This window comes from Giraffa tippelskirchi, chromosome 5 (assembly GCF_054371585.1).
Source record: "Giraffa tippelskirchi isolate mGirTip1 chromosome 5, T2T-mGirTip1v1.2.pri, whole genome shotgun sequence".
Lineage (NCBI taxonomy): Eukaryota > Metazoa > Chordata > Mammalia > Artiodactyla > Giraffidae > Giraffa > Giraffa tippelskirchi.
In genome coordinates this window covers 54,511,805-54,528,941 of record NC_137279.1, presented here as the reverse complement: position 1 = coordinate 54,528,941, position 17,137 = coordinate 54,511,805, and the positions used below count along the sequence as shown (strand labels likewise).

General features: G+C 35.6%; 1 protein-coding gene across 5 annotated transcripts in view; it reads left to right on the top strand.

Moving 5' to 3' along the window:
- The window catches only part of MARK1 (microtubule affinity regulating kinase 1), a 129,350-nt gene that overhangs the window by 69,383 nt on the left and 42,830 nt on the right, over positions 1-17,137 (top strand). For all 5 annotated transcript variants that reach the window (XM_081491960.1, XM_081491957.1, XM_081491959.1 and 2 more), the window contains exons 2-5: positions 2,385-2,588; positions 3,858-3,911; positions 15,395-15,443; positions 16,538-16,603. In XM_081491960.1, the coding sequence (XP_081348086.1) occupies positions 2,385-2,588; positions 3,858-3,911; positions 15,395-15,443; positions 16,538-16,603 (373 nt within the window). The remainder of the gene's footprint in view (positions 1-2,384; positions 2,589-3,857; positions 3,912-15,394; positions 15,444-16,537; positions 16,604-17,137) is intronic.

Here is a 17,137-nt window from a genome sequence, read left to right as displayed (position 1 = left end):
ATCCAACCAGTCCATCCTAAAGGAAATCAGTCTTGAATATTCATTGGAAGGACTGATGCTGAAGCTGAAGCTCCAATACTTTGACCACTGATGGGAAAAACTGAATAATTTGAAAAGACTCTGGTGCTGGGAAAGATTGAAGGTAGCAGGAGAAGGGGACAACAGAGGATGAGATGGTTGGATGGCATCACTGACTCGATGGAGATGAGTTTGATTAAGCTCCAGGAGTTGGTGATGGACAGGGAAGCCTGGTGTGCTACAGTCCCTGGAGTCGCAAAGAGTTGAACACAACTGAGCACACACTAACTAACTAGCCATATTAATTTTGGGAGTTTAGAGAGATTTAAGTCTAACAATGAAAATTGACCATAGACAAATACTTAAGAAGATGATGTGATAGTCCAATAGTAGAAATTTTTCCTAGATATCAAGATAGCAACAGAAAAGAGGGGTAATCAGTTCTGCTTTGTGAAAGACATAGAGCACTTTGTTGAGGAGATAAAACTAAATTTTGAATGATAAAGAAGTCCACAATCCCTGCAGGACAAGTTCAGGTAAAGAAGTACTATTTGTAGGAAATATTAAAGCAATCTGTTGACTCTGAGAAAATTATTATAATTAAAATCTCTTGTTTATGCTCAGATAATGGAAAAGTCGCTGAGAGCCAGTGAGTAACTTTGCGTTTACTGCCTGCTTATATTATTTATTGCGGTAGCTTTCACATTTGCCTGCATCAGACTCACTGGAGGACTGGCTAAAATACTCCTTACTGGGTTTCACCCCCAGAGTTTTCTCTTCAATAGGTCTGGAACAAGGTCAGAGAATTTGTGTTTCTAGCATGTTCCCTGGTGCTGGTCCAGGGACAGCAATTTGAGAACTATTGATTTATGAACTTTTCCTATGTATCTGGCACTCTACAATGTGATGAGTATATAAAAGTGGAAAGAAAACATGTCTGCCCTCAAGCTGCTCGTGGTAAGGTGGCAGACACAGAGAAGTGAGTGTATAATGACAGTGCAGTGAATCGAATCACATGGAAGTACAGTTTACTGTGAAAATACCCCAGTGTGACTCTAACTCAGCATGAGGCCATGGGCTGCAAGTGTGTGTAAGACACAGAAAATCCTTTAATCCTGAGCCAAGTTTTTAAAAAATATCAAAAGTAAAAACAAATAGAAAACTGATCTTGAGTCCTCCTTTGCATGAAATTAGTAAATGGAGTCGTCTTCAAAGTTGCCTTTAAGAAATTTCTGATCAAAATTTTTTAGACATGCTTTTGGTGGTATAGGTTGGACAACGTATGTCTGAATTACTTTGCAAAAAAAAGCTGCCCCCTTCTTTTGTTAATTTGTTATACTCATCTTCAGCTATTTTTAAGATGTTAGATAATGATGTTATGTTTGTCATGCATGATTCTACGTTTTCACAGAAAGTGCTAGAAATTTTATTTACTTCGGAAAGCAGACAAAACTAGCCAAGAGCAGGGACATTCAGAGATGGGCAAACAGGGTTCCTTAGGCAGCCTTACCTGGGACTTGAGGTGCTCAGCACCAGGGGAACACAGATCGTGAGCCAGCGTGAGACAAAATGACGTCTCTGCCTTGGAAAGGACATGGAGAAGGAAGGCAGTGGATATAAGGTCATGGATCCAGACAGGGCTATCGATGGCTCCTACTTGGGCATGGGAAACTGGGTGAGGGGCTGAGCAGGAGTTGATTAAAGGTATACCTGTAGTGGGAAACTGCTTGGTTAGTTGGCCAAAATTATGTGCCCAGCAAATGAAAGAGTGACCAGGACAAGTAGTTGGACTGGTTTAGAGAAACAGAGCTGTACTCGTGAGATTGTTTGTCTTGGCACTGAAGACATTGTGCCATTGTAATGAAGCAATCTGGATCTGGATTGTCATTTCAGCCTACAGGGGTAACACCCTTAGGAGAGTAATGATCTGTGGGGCTCCTGGCTATCTAACCATTTATATCTTTTTAAAAGCAAAAGAATATGCCTAAAGCTATAAAGAACATTTCATTTTAAATGATTATATTCCCCCTGGCAAAGGGAACTGAAGTCAAGTAGTAATTGCAAACAGAATGCTCAGAAATGGTGTAGTGCAATCTATTTTCATTAGAGATGAATTATTTTTTTCCTCTTTATTTTTAATTGAAGAATAATTACAATAGTGTGCCAGTTTCTGCCATACATCAACATGTATCAGCCATAGGTTTATATATGTCCCCTCCGTTTGGAGCCTCCCTCCCACCTTCTACCTCATCCTACCCCTCTAAGTTAGAGATGAATTATTAATGAAAATTGTTTGTAGTGTTTTTTGAACTGTCCTTTAATTATACAGTTTAATTAATGATGAAATCTTCTAACCTTTTTCTTAGCATACATCTGTGGATGGATATACTGAACCCCATATCCAGCCGACCAAATCAAGTAGCAGACAGAACATCCCTCGGTGTAGAAACTCCATTACGTCAGCAACAGACGAACAGCCTCACATTGGAAATTACCGTTTACAAAAGACAATAGGGAAAGGAAATTTTGCCAAAGTGAAATTGGCGAGGCACGTTCTAACGGGTAGAGAGGTAAGTTTTCAAGATGCCTTTTAATATTTTCTTGGACCTCTCCAGAGTCTTATTAAGAAAGCTTTATAGCTGATTCTGGGAATAAGTTAACAGTTGTAACACACACTGGTGTATGTGTGAATGAAATGTACGTACGTAGAGTTATACTTAGCACAGAAAAATTGTCCTTACATATTAGCATCTCTTATAAACCAGATGTGCTGCAGATAAGGTTTTCTTAGACTTCTGTCTTTCATTATATGGTTTCCATAAACATTTCATATTACCCTTGCTACCCCAGGAACCCCAGAAACAGGGCTAGGATAACTTCTTAGTAATTACTGCTTAAGCTGTACTGTATACAGGAATAGAAATCTGAGGTTGTACATGTGAACCTTACATAGTGTTATAAGCCACTGTTACCTGAATAAAAAATAAATTTTAAAAACTACTACTTGAGGTAAATTAGGTACAAATGTGTAGGAAATTAGCCACTAATTTTTAATCTATTTAGAGATGACATTGAGCAATTGTTATACAGATGTTTTTCTCAGATAATAAGAGAATCAGGTTTCTAAAATCCTGTGTGTTTCAAAGTAGGTATATTTACATAGTAAAATTTTATGTTTTTTAAAAAATAATAATATATTTAATAATTTCTATATTAAAGACTCAAAATAGTTAAACATCTAACACTCTACCTTGCATGATTGGATCCAATTAGGACATTATGAAAAATCTGTCATAAAACATTTTTGCTAAGTTTCCATTTTGTTTGATACATAATATTATTGTCACTTACGGTTAAATTTAGTCTTCTCTGTCCATTTTGACCCCAGGAGCTATTAGGACACAGGCTATATTAGACAGAGATTTAAAGGACATTTAAACCTGTTTTGTTAGTTTGCTGTAAGTTTGAGTGTTCAGTCTCTCTCCCCACGTTATTACTTAACTTACTAAAAGTTTATAAGCCTCTCCCTTCTGATAATTATGACTTACCAAGATCGTGAGTCAAACATTAAGGTACAAATGATTTTTACTTTAAAAGGGGAAACTTGGAAGAACTTTGACAAAGGTGAAATTTCACTGACTCAGGATCAAATAGGTTAAAGACTTGAATCAATAGAAGATGTTATAAGGCTGTCTAGTTATCACAACTTTACCATCCAATTATGTTAACCCCCAGTATAGGTATATCTACTTAAGATGAAACAAAAGATGTTTTCTTTATAAATTTTATTCCTTAAGACATGTATTCTCAAATTCAAATGTAACGATTCTCTTTTTCAGGTTGCTGTGAAAATAATCGACAAAACTCAGCTAAATCCTACCAGTCTACAAAAGGTATTTAATTATTTTAATAGTAAGTCATTACAATGCGAGTTTATAATCAACACATGATATTCTGTAAAATCAGTTATTCTAAATTTCCCATTAGGTACAATTCTACATTTCATCAATATATGAAGAAAAGACTTGATATAAACATATTAGATATGTATCAAGTGTTTGAAAAGTATCTACTCCTCAAATCCATGTACTGTATCAAAGGAACTTATGTCTTTTAATACAGTAGAATAAAACTTTTTGTATCAGATATTTTGAAGTACTTAGGATTCTGCTTCATTCAAATCAACTTATGAGATACTATTGTCAATAGGTGGGTTTCCTATTGCTTCACTTGCTTTTCTTCCCTCCTCCACAAAAACTACAGTAGAAGATTACTGTAGAAGTTACTGTAAGTTCTGCTATAAGTAGAAAATATGAACATTTCTTCAAAGGGTGGGCATATAAAACAGCATAGGGACCAAAAAAAGCAAGTAGGATGGGAATTGACCTGGTAAATTTAGTAAAGCTGGTTCATGTTGCTTCATTAATTATTTATTTGGGAAAACTTACCTCAGATACACATTTTAGTACTTTAAAAACGAAGCAAATATTTTAGCATTTATGCCATATATGTTGTTTATATATAGTTTACTATATAATATATGATATATATGTATAATGTATATATAAAGTACATTATTATTTTTGTGAGAATATAATGGGATCGTGGTCATGTATGTAAGTGTGATGTAAATAACTGGATTTCTAAAACAGAATTCTGTAAGAAAGTTTTAGTGTGGTGTGTGTAACTATACCTGCTGTGATTCTAACATTAGATGAAAAATTTGGGTCTGTGATAATCAAGACTTCCACTTGTCTCAGTACCAGATAACTCAGTTTATTTTATATATTTCTACTTAGAGATCTGGATCTGTCTTTGTACTTACTGAGATTCCTTTTAAATTTGCCAACCAGTATAGCTTTTCATAGTATTGGTATTTCGCATCTGTATGAACATGAAAGGTTTGCTGGATTTTTTTTTTTTCCTCTTTGAGTGTGAGATATATACTTTGTTGGATGTTTTTTGGGAGAAACTTCCAGTACCTGTCTCTCAACTAATCATGACTTCGTGGTATGAGTTATAAAAAGGCATCTTCCTTGGGCAGACAAATTATCCAAAGATGCTGTTTCTTCCTGTGTTAGAGCCACAGTGGGGCAAATTTTTGCCCACCCTGCTCAGGGATTGCATAACAGCCCAGAGGCCTCGTTCGTGGCCCAGCTAGCCTTTTCTCTTTTCCGAGGTTAATCTGTGTGATACTCTGGTAAATTAAGTGATTTTGAGTGACATGTAGAACTAGTCCAGGCCTGTTGTGCTTGTTGGATGTAGGGTAATGTGACCCCCACTCTGTCTTTCCCAGAGGGGCCCAGAGAAAGTTGTGGAACCAAAGTCACACTTGCTGAAACATGCAGACATGCAGATGTGAAGCTGGACTGTTATTCAGATAAAAAATATACTTGCTGATGTAATTTCTATTATAGATTCTGCTAAATTCTGCTAATCTTGCTGATAAAGGGTTGCTTTTCCAAACAGGCATATAAAAAATGATGCCAATTTTGTTTTCTTAAATCTGTGAAAATAAAAGCAAAGATTGAAATTTAAATGTAGCCAGTACACCATGTGTATTTTGTTGTTTTCAGAATAATTTTTATTTATGTTCATAGCTTCGCTTTTTGTTAAAAGATTTAGAAAAGAACAGATCAAGGCTTGCTTAGTTTTCATGCATTGTAGAATATTCAACATTTGGCCTTACTCATTGAATGCTAGGAGCATCTCCTACGCTAGTCAGTCATATCTAAGAAATAAAAATATAAAACGTGGAATTAAAAGTAATCGTTTTTTTTCCCCTTAGCACTGACAGTCAAGTAATAGTTAAAAAAATAGCAAAATGGCTTTCCATGCCTTAGGTATGCTTGTTAAAAGGCAGATTGTGACAGCATATATTTGCAGTAAGGATTCATTTTAATCTCATCTCAACCCAAAAGTATTTGGTTAAATCTTGTTCTGGACTTGATCTGAATTTAAGCTGGTCCTTCTTGTTTATTCTTTTTGTATAGCATATTAATAGGGAATATTACTTTCCTTTGCCAACATTAGTGATAGATGAAAGTAATCTAAATTTGATACCCCAACTGTTCCAAACTTCTGAAATATAGAGTTCTTAAAAACAGTTTGGTCTTTGGAATTGTTAGCATCTTTAGTTTCAACATTTCTCATGTAATATGCCTGTATTATTTGTATTACATATTTTAAATTAATGGAATTCAGTTTAATATGTTTTCATAGTTTAAGACTGTTTGGCATAGATGTTATATTTACTTGTTCCTCTTTGGAACATGACCCCAACTCACATATTAGTGGTTTTTTAGAGTAGGGTCTGTGAACTATACTGTGATTCCCTGGGGATCTTTTAAGCAGCCTATTAATGATGGAGAAAAAGTGGAATGATGAAGCAGTTTTATTCATAGTTCACTTACTTGAAATATAAGATTAGTTGTTGTTTTCTCTGAAATTCCACCAGGTTTTGAAACTTGGACATATTATACACAGATTGACAGTGTTTGTGTTAGTTTGTCTCAGCTCACAATCATCAGGATGCAGTTTATCTTATGTATATTACTTATTAATTTGCATCTTTTATTGTTTTACTGTGTTGTGTTATATTTCAAAATCACAAAAATAGCACAGTGGTTCAGAAGTCATCTGCTGAGTAGTAAAACCTGCAATGAAAACAGAAACAAGACTACTAAAACTCATTAATAATGAGAAATGCTGCATCCCACTTACATAGAATAGGAATCCTTATGACAGTGATTTTGCACAAGCAGGGCAAGTATAAAAAGTTTTGATAATTGACATCTAGGAGTTAGACTTATTGAATGAATAATTCATTTACTGCTAGTGTGTTATCTGTTGTGTAAAAACGTTGTCAAATGGTAACCTAAGCCATTTATACTTCAGTAAGTTTTCAGATGAAGCCCAGAGACCTCTCTGGTAAGGTAAAGTTTTCCAGAATATCTGCAAAATAATCTGTATCATGTTGGTGAATTTGGTCAGTAAAAGTAGAGAGGAAGACAGAATCATGGAAACAATTCAGAATTACATTTTTTTTAACAAATCAAAAAACCAAACTTGTAAAGGCAATCTTATAATTATTGACAAATATTTTTGATCAAGAAGAAAGCAGAAGCTCCTTGGCAGTACTCCTTAACAAATCTCCCTATTGAACATAGGTTAAAAACCAGTTACTCTCACAAATGCTTGCTCTCTCACATGTTTCACTTTGTAGCTGCAAAAAACCACTTGTGTGCTGAGTACTTCTTATGTACAGTTCTTTTCATGTGTGTAGATCATTTGAAGGAAAAGTCTTGACCAGTTCTTTCGTGGATAAATGAAAACCTAAGTCATAAGAGAAGAATTAGCATTTAGTAAGCTGGTTGTAGATTGCAAAAGTTGTCTTTGAATCATTACTGAACTTATATATATATAAATTCACACACCTACAAGGAATGATACTGCTGTGTGAATACATAGGATCATACCTAGTGCCAAGTCACTCATTGCTCCATGAAATTTTTGGTTGGTAACATATCTCTGACCTTGATTTGATTTTAAAGGAATGCTGGAAACAGGGACTATCATAAAATCTTGGCTATTGGGGGATGTCTCTGTAGCACACAGCATGGAGAATTGGAAAGTATATCTTTCACGCTTAAATATGATGAATTTGAGGGAGAAGGTGTTCAAATAAGTTTCTTTTTAAATTTATTTTTAATTGAAGGATAACTACTTTACAGTATTGTGTTAGTTTCTAAACAAGTTTCTTTTAAAAGGTGATACCAATAATGTTAATGTCTAACTAAAGTATCAACAGTTTAAATGTTAAAGATAACCAGATTTTCTGGAGAGTTGCTCTCGTTTAATCGCTAGGTTGTATCTAACTCTTTTGCAACCGCATGGACAGCTTCTCTGTCCATGGAATTTCCTAGGCAAGAATACTGGAGTGGGTTGCCATTTCCTTCTCCAGGGGATCTTCCCGATCTAGGGATCAGACCCGCGTCTCCTGCATTGCCGGCGGATTCCTTACTGCTGAACCATTGGGGCAGCCCCTTTTTGGAAAGACCAAACTGTATTTCACGCAGTTCACTGACCAAAACTCTTATTTTTCTAAACCCTGTTTTAGCCCTCACTTATTGGACAAAGAGTTCAATAACATATTATAGGCAGATGTAACATACAAATGTTACATCCAAACATGAAGACTACTTTCCAGAGTAAGCATATCCAAAGAGTATATTAAGAACCCATTTGGTATTATCCTTCGGATTGAAATTTCTAGTCTTCTGACTTTTAGTGTGATTAAATCAATAACCTAGAATCTGTCTGATAGTCTTCTTAAAGAACTCCTTTTGTAAGGTTGGATGCACTAATTAATCTGAATGTCTCTGACATACCTCCCAGTGCTTCCTTCGTTCCTTTCACTGGTCAATTTGTGATTATAATTTAGGATTTTTTAAATTTAGTAGAAATAAGGAGGAAAAAAAAAAGTAAAGCTAGAAATGGAAACTGCCTTATGATTAAAGCTGCATGTCATTGAGTCCAATACATGTGTTAATTAATTCTTAATCTAGCAAATATTTATTGAATGAAGATTATATTTCCCCTTATGTTTTCCTCTGTGTTTTTGGCTCCCCCTTTTCTGTTTCCTTTAAATGAAGTCATATTCCTTTTTGTTGGCCGCTCAATGTTGGAGTTTCACAAGGCATGGTCCTAGAACTCTCAATGTTCTCTTCCTAGGCTGTCTCAAGGGTAACTCTGGTTTCAATGATCACCTATAAGCAAACACAGATTTATTTCTTCAATTCAGAACCCCTCCTACATTTGCTTGTAATCCCTCAAAGATAACGCAAACTTATATCTAAAGTTGAACTCATGACCTCCCCCAGCCTGCTCGGTCTGTTGCCCACCTGTTGCCCTTCCAGTGTCCTGTCTCAGTGAATGACACTGTCCCCAAGTTGTGCAGGCCAGAAGCCTCAGGACTATCCTTGGCTCCTCCCTCTCCCTCTTCCTCACCATCTCAGTCCGTGAATTGTTCTGATTTTATTTCTTACATGTCTTTTTCATCCCGATCCTCTGAACACTGCTGCTGTTATCTCTTCTTTGGACTACCCCAGTAGCCTTCCAACCAGTTTTTCTGCACTTTGCATCCCCCCCCAACACCCCCCCACACACACACACACTCACTCACATATATATATATATATATATATATATATATATATATATATATATATATATATATACCCTTTAAAAAATCATCAAGGATGCAGAACCTGTCTGATTATATCATCTTTCTATTTAAACTTTTAGATGGCATTCCATTTTTTGTAGTCTGGAAATCAAGTTAATTAACATGGTGTACAGATCCTACCTTCTTTTTTCATCTCATGGTCCCCCAACTCTCCCCAGCTTCTCCCCGCTCTCCTCATCTCCTCCTCCTCCAATTCCACTGCCTTTCTTTCATCTGCTCCTATTCATACTGTTTCAGCCATTAGGCCTTTGCAGCTTTTCACCCTACCCTGTTCTTAAGCTTTTACAACTCCCTCTGGGCTTCCCTGATAGCTTAGTTGGTAAAGAATCTGCCTGCAATGCAGGACGGTTTGATTCCTGGGTCGGGAAGATCCTCTGGAGAAGGGATAGAATACTCACTCCAGTATTCTTGGGCTTCCCTTGTGACTCAGCTGGTAAAGAATCTGCCTGCACTTTGGGAGACCTGGGTTCGATCCCTGGGTTGGGAAGATCCCTGGGAGAAGGGAAAGGCTACCCACTCCAGTATTCTGTTCTGGAGAATTCCTTGGGTTGCAAAGAGTCAGACACAACTGAGCAATTTTCACTTCACTTTACTTAATTCTTGCTCACTTCTCACATTTCAGCCTTAGAGTAATTTCTTCAGGGAAACTTTTCCTATCTCCACAACAGGTGTTAAATCCCCCTGCCCTTCTTAAAATTAAGCACCCAGAACCAAGAGTTATTCATAAACCGTCGCTTTAGTTTTTATCTCTTTTGCTTGAGTAGTACTATTTGGATTTTGCTTTTGATGCTTGTATTTCTGCCTCAGATTCTGAAGACCTCTGTTCTAATTTCTCAGTCTTTTTTGGCTGAAAAGCGTACATCTATTTCTGTATTCTCAAGAACTATGTAATATTTTCACATTTAGTTATTTTAAGAGTCATACTCCTGGCTTTTCTAAGTTGGGAAGTTTGTTGATATAGTACACTAGTCTATTTTTAATTTTTGGATGGAGACTTCAAAACGTCTTTCCCATTTTAAAAAAGTTGCTTTCTCATGATATTTATTTATTGGACTAAAATGTTTCATTTATAATCCTTTTTTATAAGATAAAACTACAGATACAGTTGAAGCCCTGTGTGTCATTTCTTGGTTCTATTCCTGTCTTTCTACGTAGAAATAACTTCTATTCTGAATTTGGTCTTTCTTATTCCCATTCATTTGTTTAAAAAATTTTCACATGTGTATCTTTACATAAAATACTATATATTATTTATTTTTAAGCTTTTTATTCTTCTGCAACTTACTTTTTTCCATTTAGCATTGTCTTACAGTTTTATTCGTGTTAGTGTGTATAGTCTAGTTCATTTATTTTCACTATTATTATATGCCATTGTATAAATAAGCCAGTTTACCCATTCTCTTAGTAAGATATCTACTAGTTAGTCCATCTTTCTGTTTATATTTAGATTGTTCCTGTTGTTTTAATGTTTCCTTTTTTTTTCTAGTTAGCTTTTTGTTTTTGCTGTTACAAACAATGCAGCAATGTTTATTGTAGTGTATATATTTTTCTAAAGAAGTATAGAAGGGTGTATATCTCTCCAAGTAGAATTGCAAGGTTGAAGGGCATGCATATGCTCAAATTTATTAAATAATGTCAAATTTCTCTTAAGTGGCTACACCAATATCTACTTCTGCTAACTTTGTGTGAGATTTACTTTTGCTCCACATTGTTGTCAGCACTTTATATTATCAGATTTCTTAATTTTTGCCAATCTTGTAGATGGTATCTTGTTTTGATTTTCATGATTTCTGCCTAGTGAGATTGGATATTTTTTTCAAATTTAATCTATTTAATGTTTAGTATCTTCTCTCTGAAATTATTTGATTTGATATCTCAAACAATTGTATTTACTTAACAGCAACTTGAGCCCACAGTTGTATCCATACAAGCCCTCGGGAAAGACTGTAGCACTATAAGATTAGTACCAGTTCATAAAAAAAAAATATCATTCATATGTGAAGGTAAAATTTAGGCAAAGTGGCAGAGCCTATTATTTTGCATTTAATAATTGACTACAGGTTGTCAAGTTTAGAAATAATACTAAGCATTTTGTGTTTTTTAGTTAGAAATCATCTAATGTATACTAATTTAAGTATATTCAGATTTCTTTTTCTGAACTATTTCATGGGGAGAACTTAAGAAGTTAGCCTACGTTTTTATACTGGTACTAGCAATAACTTCATAAAATTTTGATGTCCTAATAATAATGTCTGAAGTAAAAGAGGAATAAAATGGTAATGCTAGAAATTAAAAAGCTGAGAGTTTAATCTGTATGGTTCTGTTAATATAGGCAAATTGTACATAAAATCCCTTAATGTCTCTGAGAAAGTGTATACAAAGCCCTTTCTCTTAGAACTGAACATCACCTGCAGGATACAGCAGCACCAACGCTGCACGTTAATAGGCCAGTAAACTGCTGTGAAAGATACAGTTGAAGTTTTACAAGGTTTGCGGTGAATGCAAAGAAGGGCTTCTGCCCCTCCTCAAACCCAAATCAGAGCAAAATACTTGAAAGGCCAAGAAGGCTGTGTTAAAAGGCACAAGAAGATATGAATGTCAGCCTCCTCTTATGAGCCCAGCATACTGTGACTCTGATGACAGTCTGGAAGAGCTCTCCCTGGGGGGAACAAGGTTGACCACTGCCTTTGTCAATTTCTCCATGGCCAGAGTTCTTCTCTATCTGCCCAAGAACAAGGAGATGGTGGAGAAGTCCTTTAACATTGACAGGTCCCAGGACAGCACAGTGAGCAGGTCTGGTAGAGATGATGATGGGCGTTTGACTGGTCCCTGACTATGATGCTTAGAGAGTAAATAGGATGGGCATTGTCTTAGCCATGTCCACTTGACTACTAATAAATAGAATAGACTTTTCCACCATCAAAAAAGTAATAATAAGCAGAAGGAATGGAAGAGGTTGGAAGGAACAGAGTAGTTGAGAGAAGAAATAAATAAGGCAAATATGTATTGATTAACACTGATGGAGTTTGCCTAACCCTGATCCTTACCTCTAACCAGGAAGGACTGAACTGAAAAGTGAATACCTCTCCACAGAACTGAGGCTTGTTCACTAACTTCAGTTATTTAAAACAGTCAAGAATCAAGGAGGAAACCGTAAAAGCCTCTGAACAACTAGAATAGCTGTCACAAAGTCCAGACAGTGAAGTCCCTGCCCTTCAGTCATAGAAGACCCATCCATCTCAAGCCTTCTCTCAGCACTTACTTCTCTAATTCAACAAACAGTCTTAAAACCCTGGCCTTAATTTCCAGCCGACAGAAAAGTTGAAACAATAGTTTGAAAGGTATTAGTGAATCCAGAGCTCTCCTGCTAAATTTATGTATGCTAGGAACATCATAATGTCACAGTTTCAAGAGGAAAAATAGGACTAGAAATTAGAATCAGAAACTCAAATAGTAATGTGGGACTATTTAAATATGTTCATGAACTTCTGTTTTTTTCCTGGTTAATTCTCATGTGCGTTTTAATCACACTGAAATTTCAAAAAGGGGGGAAGCTCATATAAATGCTGGTCTAAAACAATGGCAAACTTTTGTTGTCCTTGCTTGGCCTGGATATATGATGCTTAGTTCACTCAGTCATGTCCGACTCTTTGCAACTTCATGGACTGTATAGCCTACCAGGCTCCTCTGTCCATGGTGTTTTGCAGGCAAGAATACTGTTGTTGTTATTCAGTCACTCTGTCGTGGCTGACTCTTTGAGACCCATGTACTGCAGCATGCTAGGCCTTCCTGTCCTTCACTGTCTCCTGGAGTTTGTTCAAACTAATGTCCATTGAGTCGGCGATGCCATCCAACCATCTCATCCTCTGTCACTCCCTTCTCCTCCCACCTGGAATCTTTCTCAGCATCAGGGTCTCACATCAGGTGGCTAAAGTATTGGTGCTTCTGCTTCAGCATCAGTCCTTTCAATGAATATTCAGGACTGATTTCCTTTAGGATTGACTTGGATCTCCTTGCTGTCCTAGGGACTCTTAGGAGTCTTCTCCAGCACCACTGTTCAAAAGCATCAATTTTTCAGTGCTCAGCCTTCTTTATGGTCCATCTCTCATATCTGTACATGACTACTGGAAAAACCATAGTTTTGACTCGTGGGTTGCCATTTCCTTCTCCAGGGGGTTTTCCCAACCCAGGGATGGAACCCACATCTCCTGTTTCTCTTGTAGTACAAAGATGTGCAGTGATTTTTACAACATTTCTCTATCTCAGGGTAACCTTCTTACTTGGTCTAAATGTTCAGCTCTCCTTTCTCCCTCACCTCTCTCCCCCTTTACTAAGGAAGAGCAAGCATGGATAAGATTGGCATCTTTGCTAATAAGGATATGTTCTGGGTGAAAAAAATCACATATGTGTAAGGAGCTCACTGTCTCTCCCTCTTCTGCTCCCTTTGACTCAAGTGACTGGTGCAGAAGACTTTGACATTGTCCAGTCTCTCCTCTGTGCAGCCAACTGGAATATTAGAGTTTAGGAAGGGATTATGGGGAGTCATGAACAAGAGACATCATAAACCTTTACTGAATCCATGTGCTGCTACTGTTCAGTTGACCCAAATTCTCTAGGTTTGGAAGGTTAGTGACAAATCTAGCTGACAATTTAAGTGTTTCTTTAGGAATAAGGGTGATTGGCAGGGCATGATTCTGGCACTTCCTTGTTCCAAGTCAATTAACCACTTATAGCCCCCATCATCACTTCTTCCAGCAGCAGCCACTCTTCTTCTGTCCATAGCTGCCTGTCACTTTAAAGTGACAGCACATACCCAGCTTTTACACACATTTATGCTGTTGCTTGTTTTTGTTTTTTCCCTCACTCCTTGTCAAAAACTACTAAAGGATAAAATAGATAACCAAGAAGGACTGACTGTACAGGGAAGTATACTCAATATCTTGTAATAACCTATAATGGAAAAGAGTCTAAAAAAGAACATATATGGATATATATATATATATGTATGTATGTATAACTGAATCACTTTGCTGTACACCTGAAACTAATATGACTTTGTAAATTAACTATATTGCAATAAATTTAAAAAGAAATCTACCTGAAGAAGAGGAAACTATGCATAGAACAATATATTCTAGACATCTTTGAGATGTAGGAACCCAATGGCTGTATATTATTGCTTCAACTAGAATAAATTAAAACAACAGATACCACTTCACACCCATTGCATTGCATGTGTGTGTTCAGGCATGTCCAACTCTGCGACCCTATGAGCTATAACCTGCCAGGCTCCTCTGTCCGTGGGATTTCCCAGGCAAGAATACTGGAGTGAGTTGCTGTTTCCTTCTCCAGGGGATCTTCCTGACCCAGAGATCAAACCCAAGTCTCCTGCATCTCCTGCATTGCAGGTGGATTCTTTACCTCTTGAGCCATTGGGGCTTCCTGCACACCTATAAAATGGTGAAAGTCCAGAACAGTGACAACACTGAATGGTGGCAAGGATGTGAGACCACAGGAACTCTCAACTGCTGATGGGAATGCAAAATGGTGCAGCCACTTTGGAGGGTAGTTTGATGGATTCTTACAAAACTAAACGTACTCCGCTATACCACTCAGCAATCATCCTCTTTGATATTTACCCAAGTGAATTGAAAATTTACATCCACACAAAAGCTTAATGATTTATATAGCTTTATTCATAATTGCTTATAGTGTAATCAACCAGTAGAGATGACTAAAGAGTCAGGCCCCCCACCTCCTAAGAACATTGTTTTTGGATAAAAATCATAAGAATGTACATTGAGTTTCATTTCTGTAGTATTTTTCTTTTATTCCTAGTAATGAGTATTTGAATGTTTTTTTATTGTATATGGTATATTCACACACACACACACACACACACACACACACACACACACACACACACACACACAACCATTTGAGTTCAATTAGTTAACATCGTCCTGGAAGCCAAGTCTTAGTAGAATTGGAATTGTGAAATAAATCTCTTTTTTGACCAGAATCCTATAGTGTCTGATAAGAAGATAAATTTCTTCAAATAGATGTTTTGATTGGTTCTCTGCTTGAGTGTTCTTTTTTAGCAGAAATGTTTCCTGTTTCCTTTCACAGTTGTTTCGAGAAGTACGAATAATGAAGATATTGAATCACCCTAACATAGGTATGAAATTTATATTTCACAATTAATGATAAAATATTTTCCTTAAATACTATTGAGGCTATTTGAAATGATACAGTTTTAAGGATGTTCTATATAAAAAGAAGAAAAGTGATAACCTAAGTGATTATCTCAGAAAGTGTTACTTTGGGTAAAAATATTATAAAGAAGTTAACTGAAAGCTATAAATTGTATTTTTCTACTACCTTGCTATCTTCTTCTCTTCACTAAAATAATACATATGACTTGGATTGCTGTATACAGATGTTTCTTGTATCTCCGTACTAAATCTCTCTAAATAGAGATTGCATGCCATTTAGGTATTGATAAGAAATAATTCCAGATATTTTGGCAATATGGACTTGGGTTTGTTCATAGTCTATAGGAAAAATAACTAGTTTGAATTTTAAAGAAAATAAAGATTTTATTTCAGTTTTAGTGAACTTATTTCCATAAGTTCTATTTTCCTCCATATTTATAGATAAATTTGTTTGTAAATTAATTTACACATATTACTCAAAGTCACTGGATTACAAGAAGTAAAAAGCAATTCTTTTCATCTGTTTATTCTTGAAATGTGTTTCTTGCACACTAAAAAAATCTTATGTTTATTAGAGATACAAATGCAATTCCCTGTGGTATATAATTTCAACTACATAAATCTGATAATTTAGTAGATTTTAATCAGAAACTTAAAATATCACATAATTATAAATTTTTTTTATTTCTGTACCAAAGATTATTTAACATTTTTGATTGAATCATGATAATAGTATCTTTTTAAGCATTCACTAAAATTTTATTATTCTGATTTTAAGATTTTACTTTTTATTACCTTATTCTAATTTGAAAGGGGGTAAGGTTTTTAATCCTAGAAACTTAACTCTCTTTTGACCCAGCAGTTGGTTCCAAATCATTTTGTGATAGTTATCTTCAATGGTAGTAATCCTTGGGAAAAATTTTAAACTTTAAATTGTAAGTAGTAATTTTTAGTAAATGCTCAACTTTTCCTTTGGTTTAGTGTTACCTTAAATTTTCTTAAAGCATATCTAGTATGCTCACAATTACAGAGTTATATCTCTAATTTCTTTTTTCAGTAAAATTGTTTGAAGTTATTGAAACAGAGAAGACTCTCTATTTAGTCATGGAATACGCGAGTGGGGGTAAGGATGAGGGGAATGAAAAGTTATCTTTGATGAGACATGTAGAATTACTAATACCTGAAATCTCATTATAATATCTGTGTCTTTATTGTTGTTAATGAATCTGTAGTTTTATTAAAATGCCTTTCAGTGGTGTCTTTAGGAAAATTCGGTGTTTGGTTTCAAGATCTATTGATCCTACATTTAAAAATTGGACTTTGGCTTATTTAAAAATTACCTAGGGACATTTTTCAAAATTAAATTTGCATTTTTATCTATGAATGTTTCACCACTCATCTTAATATTATATTAGTATTATTATTTTCTAATACTATTTTCTCTTGGCTATAAAAGGAAATCTCAAACCCAGAATGTTTTTAGTAATGTTTATAGTAAAAGCCTGTTCTAGGTCACATTTTTGTTTCACTGATCACATATCACAGATTCTCAATATGCATACATCTTCAAGATAATCTATAAAAGGTTTCAATTTAAACAAGTATTGATGTATATGTGTTATAAATTAGAATACTAAGTTGACAAGGAAATGGTAAG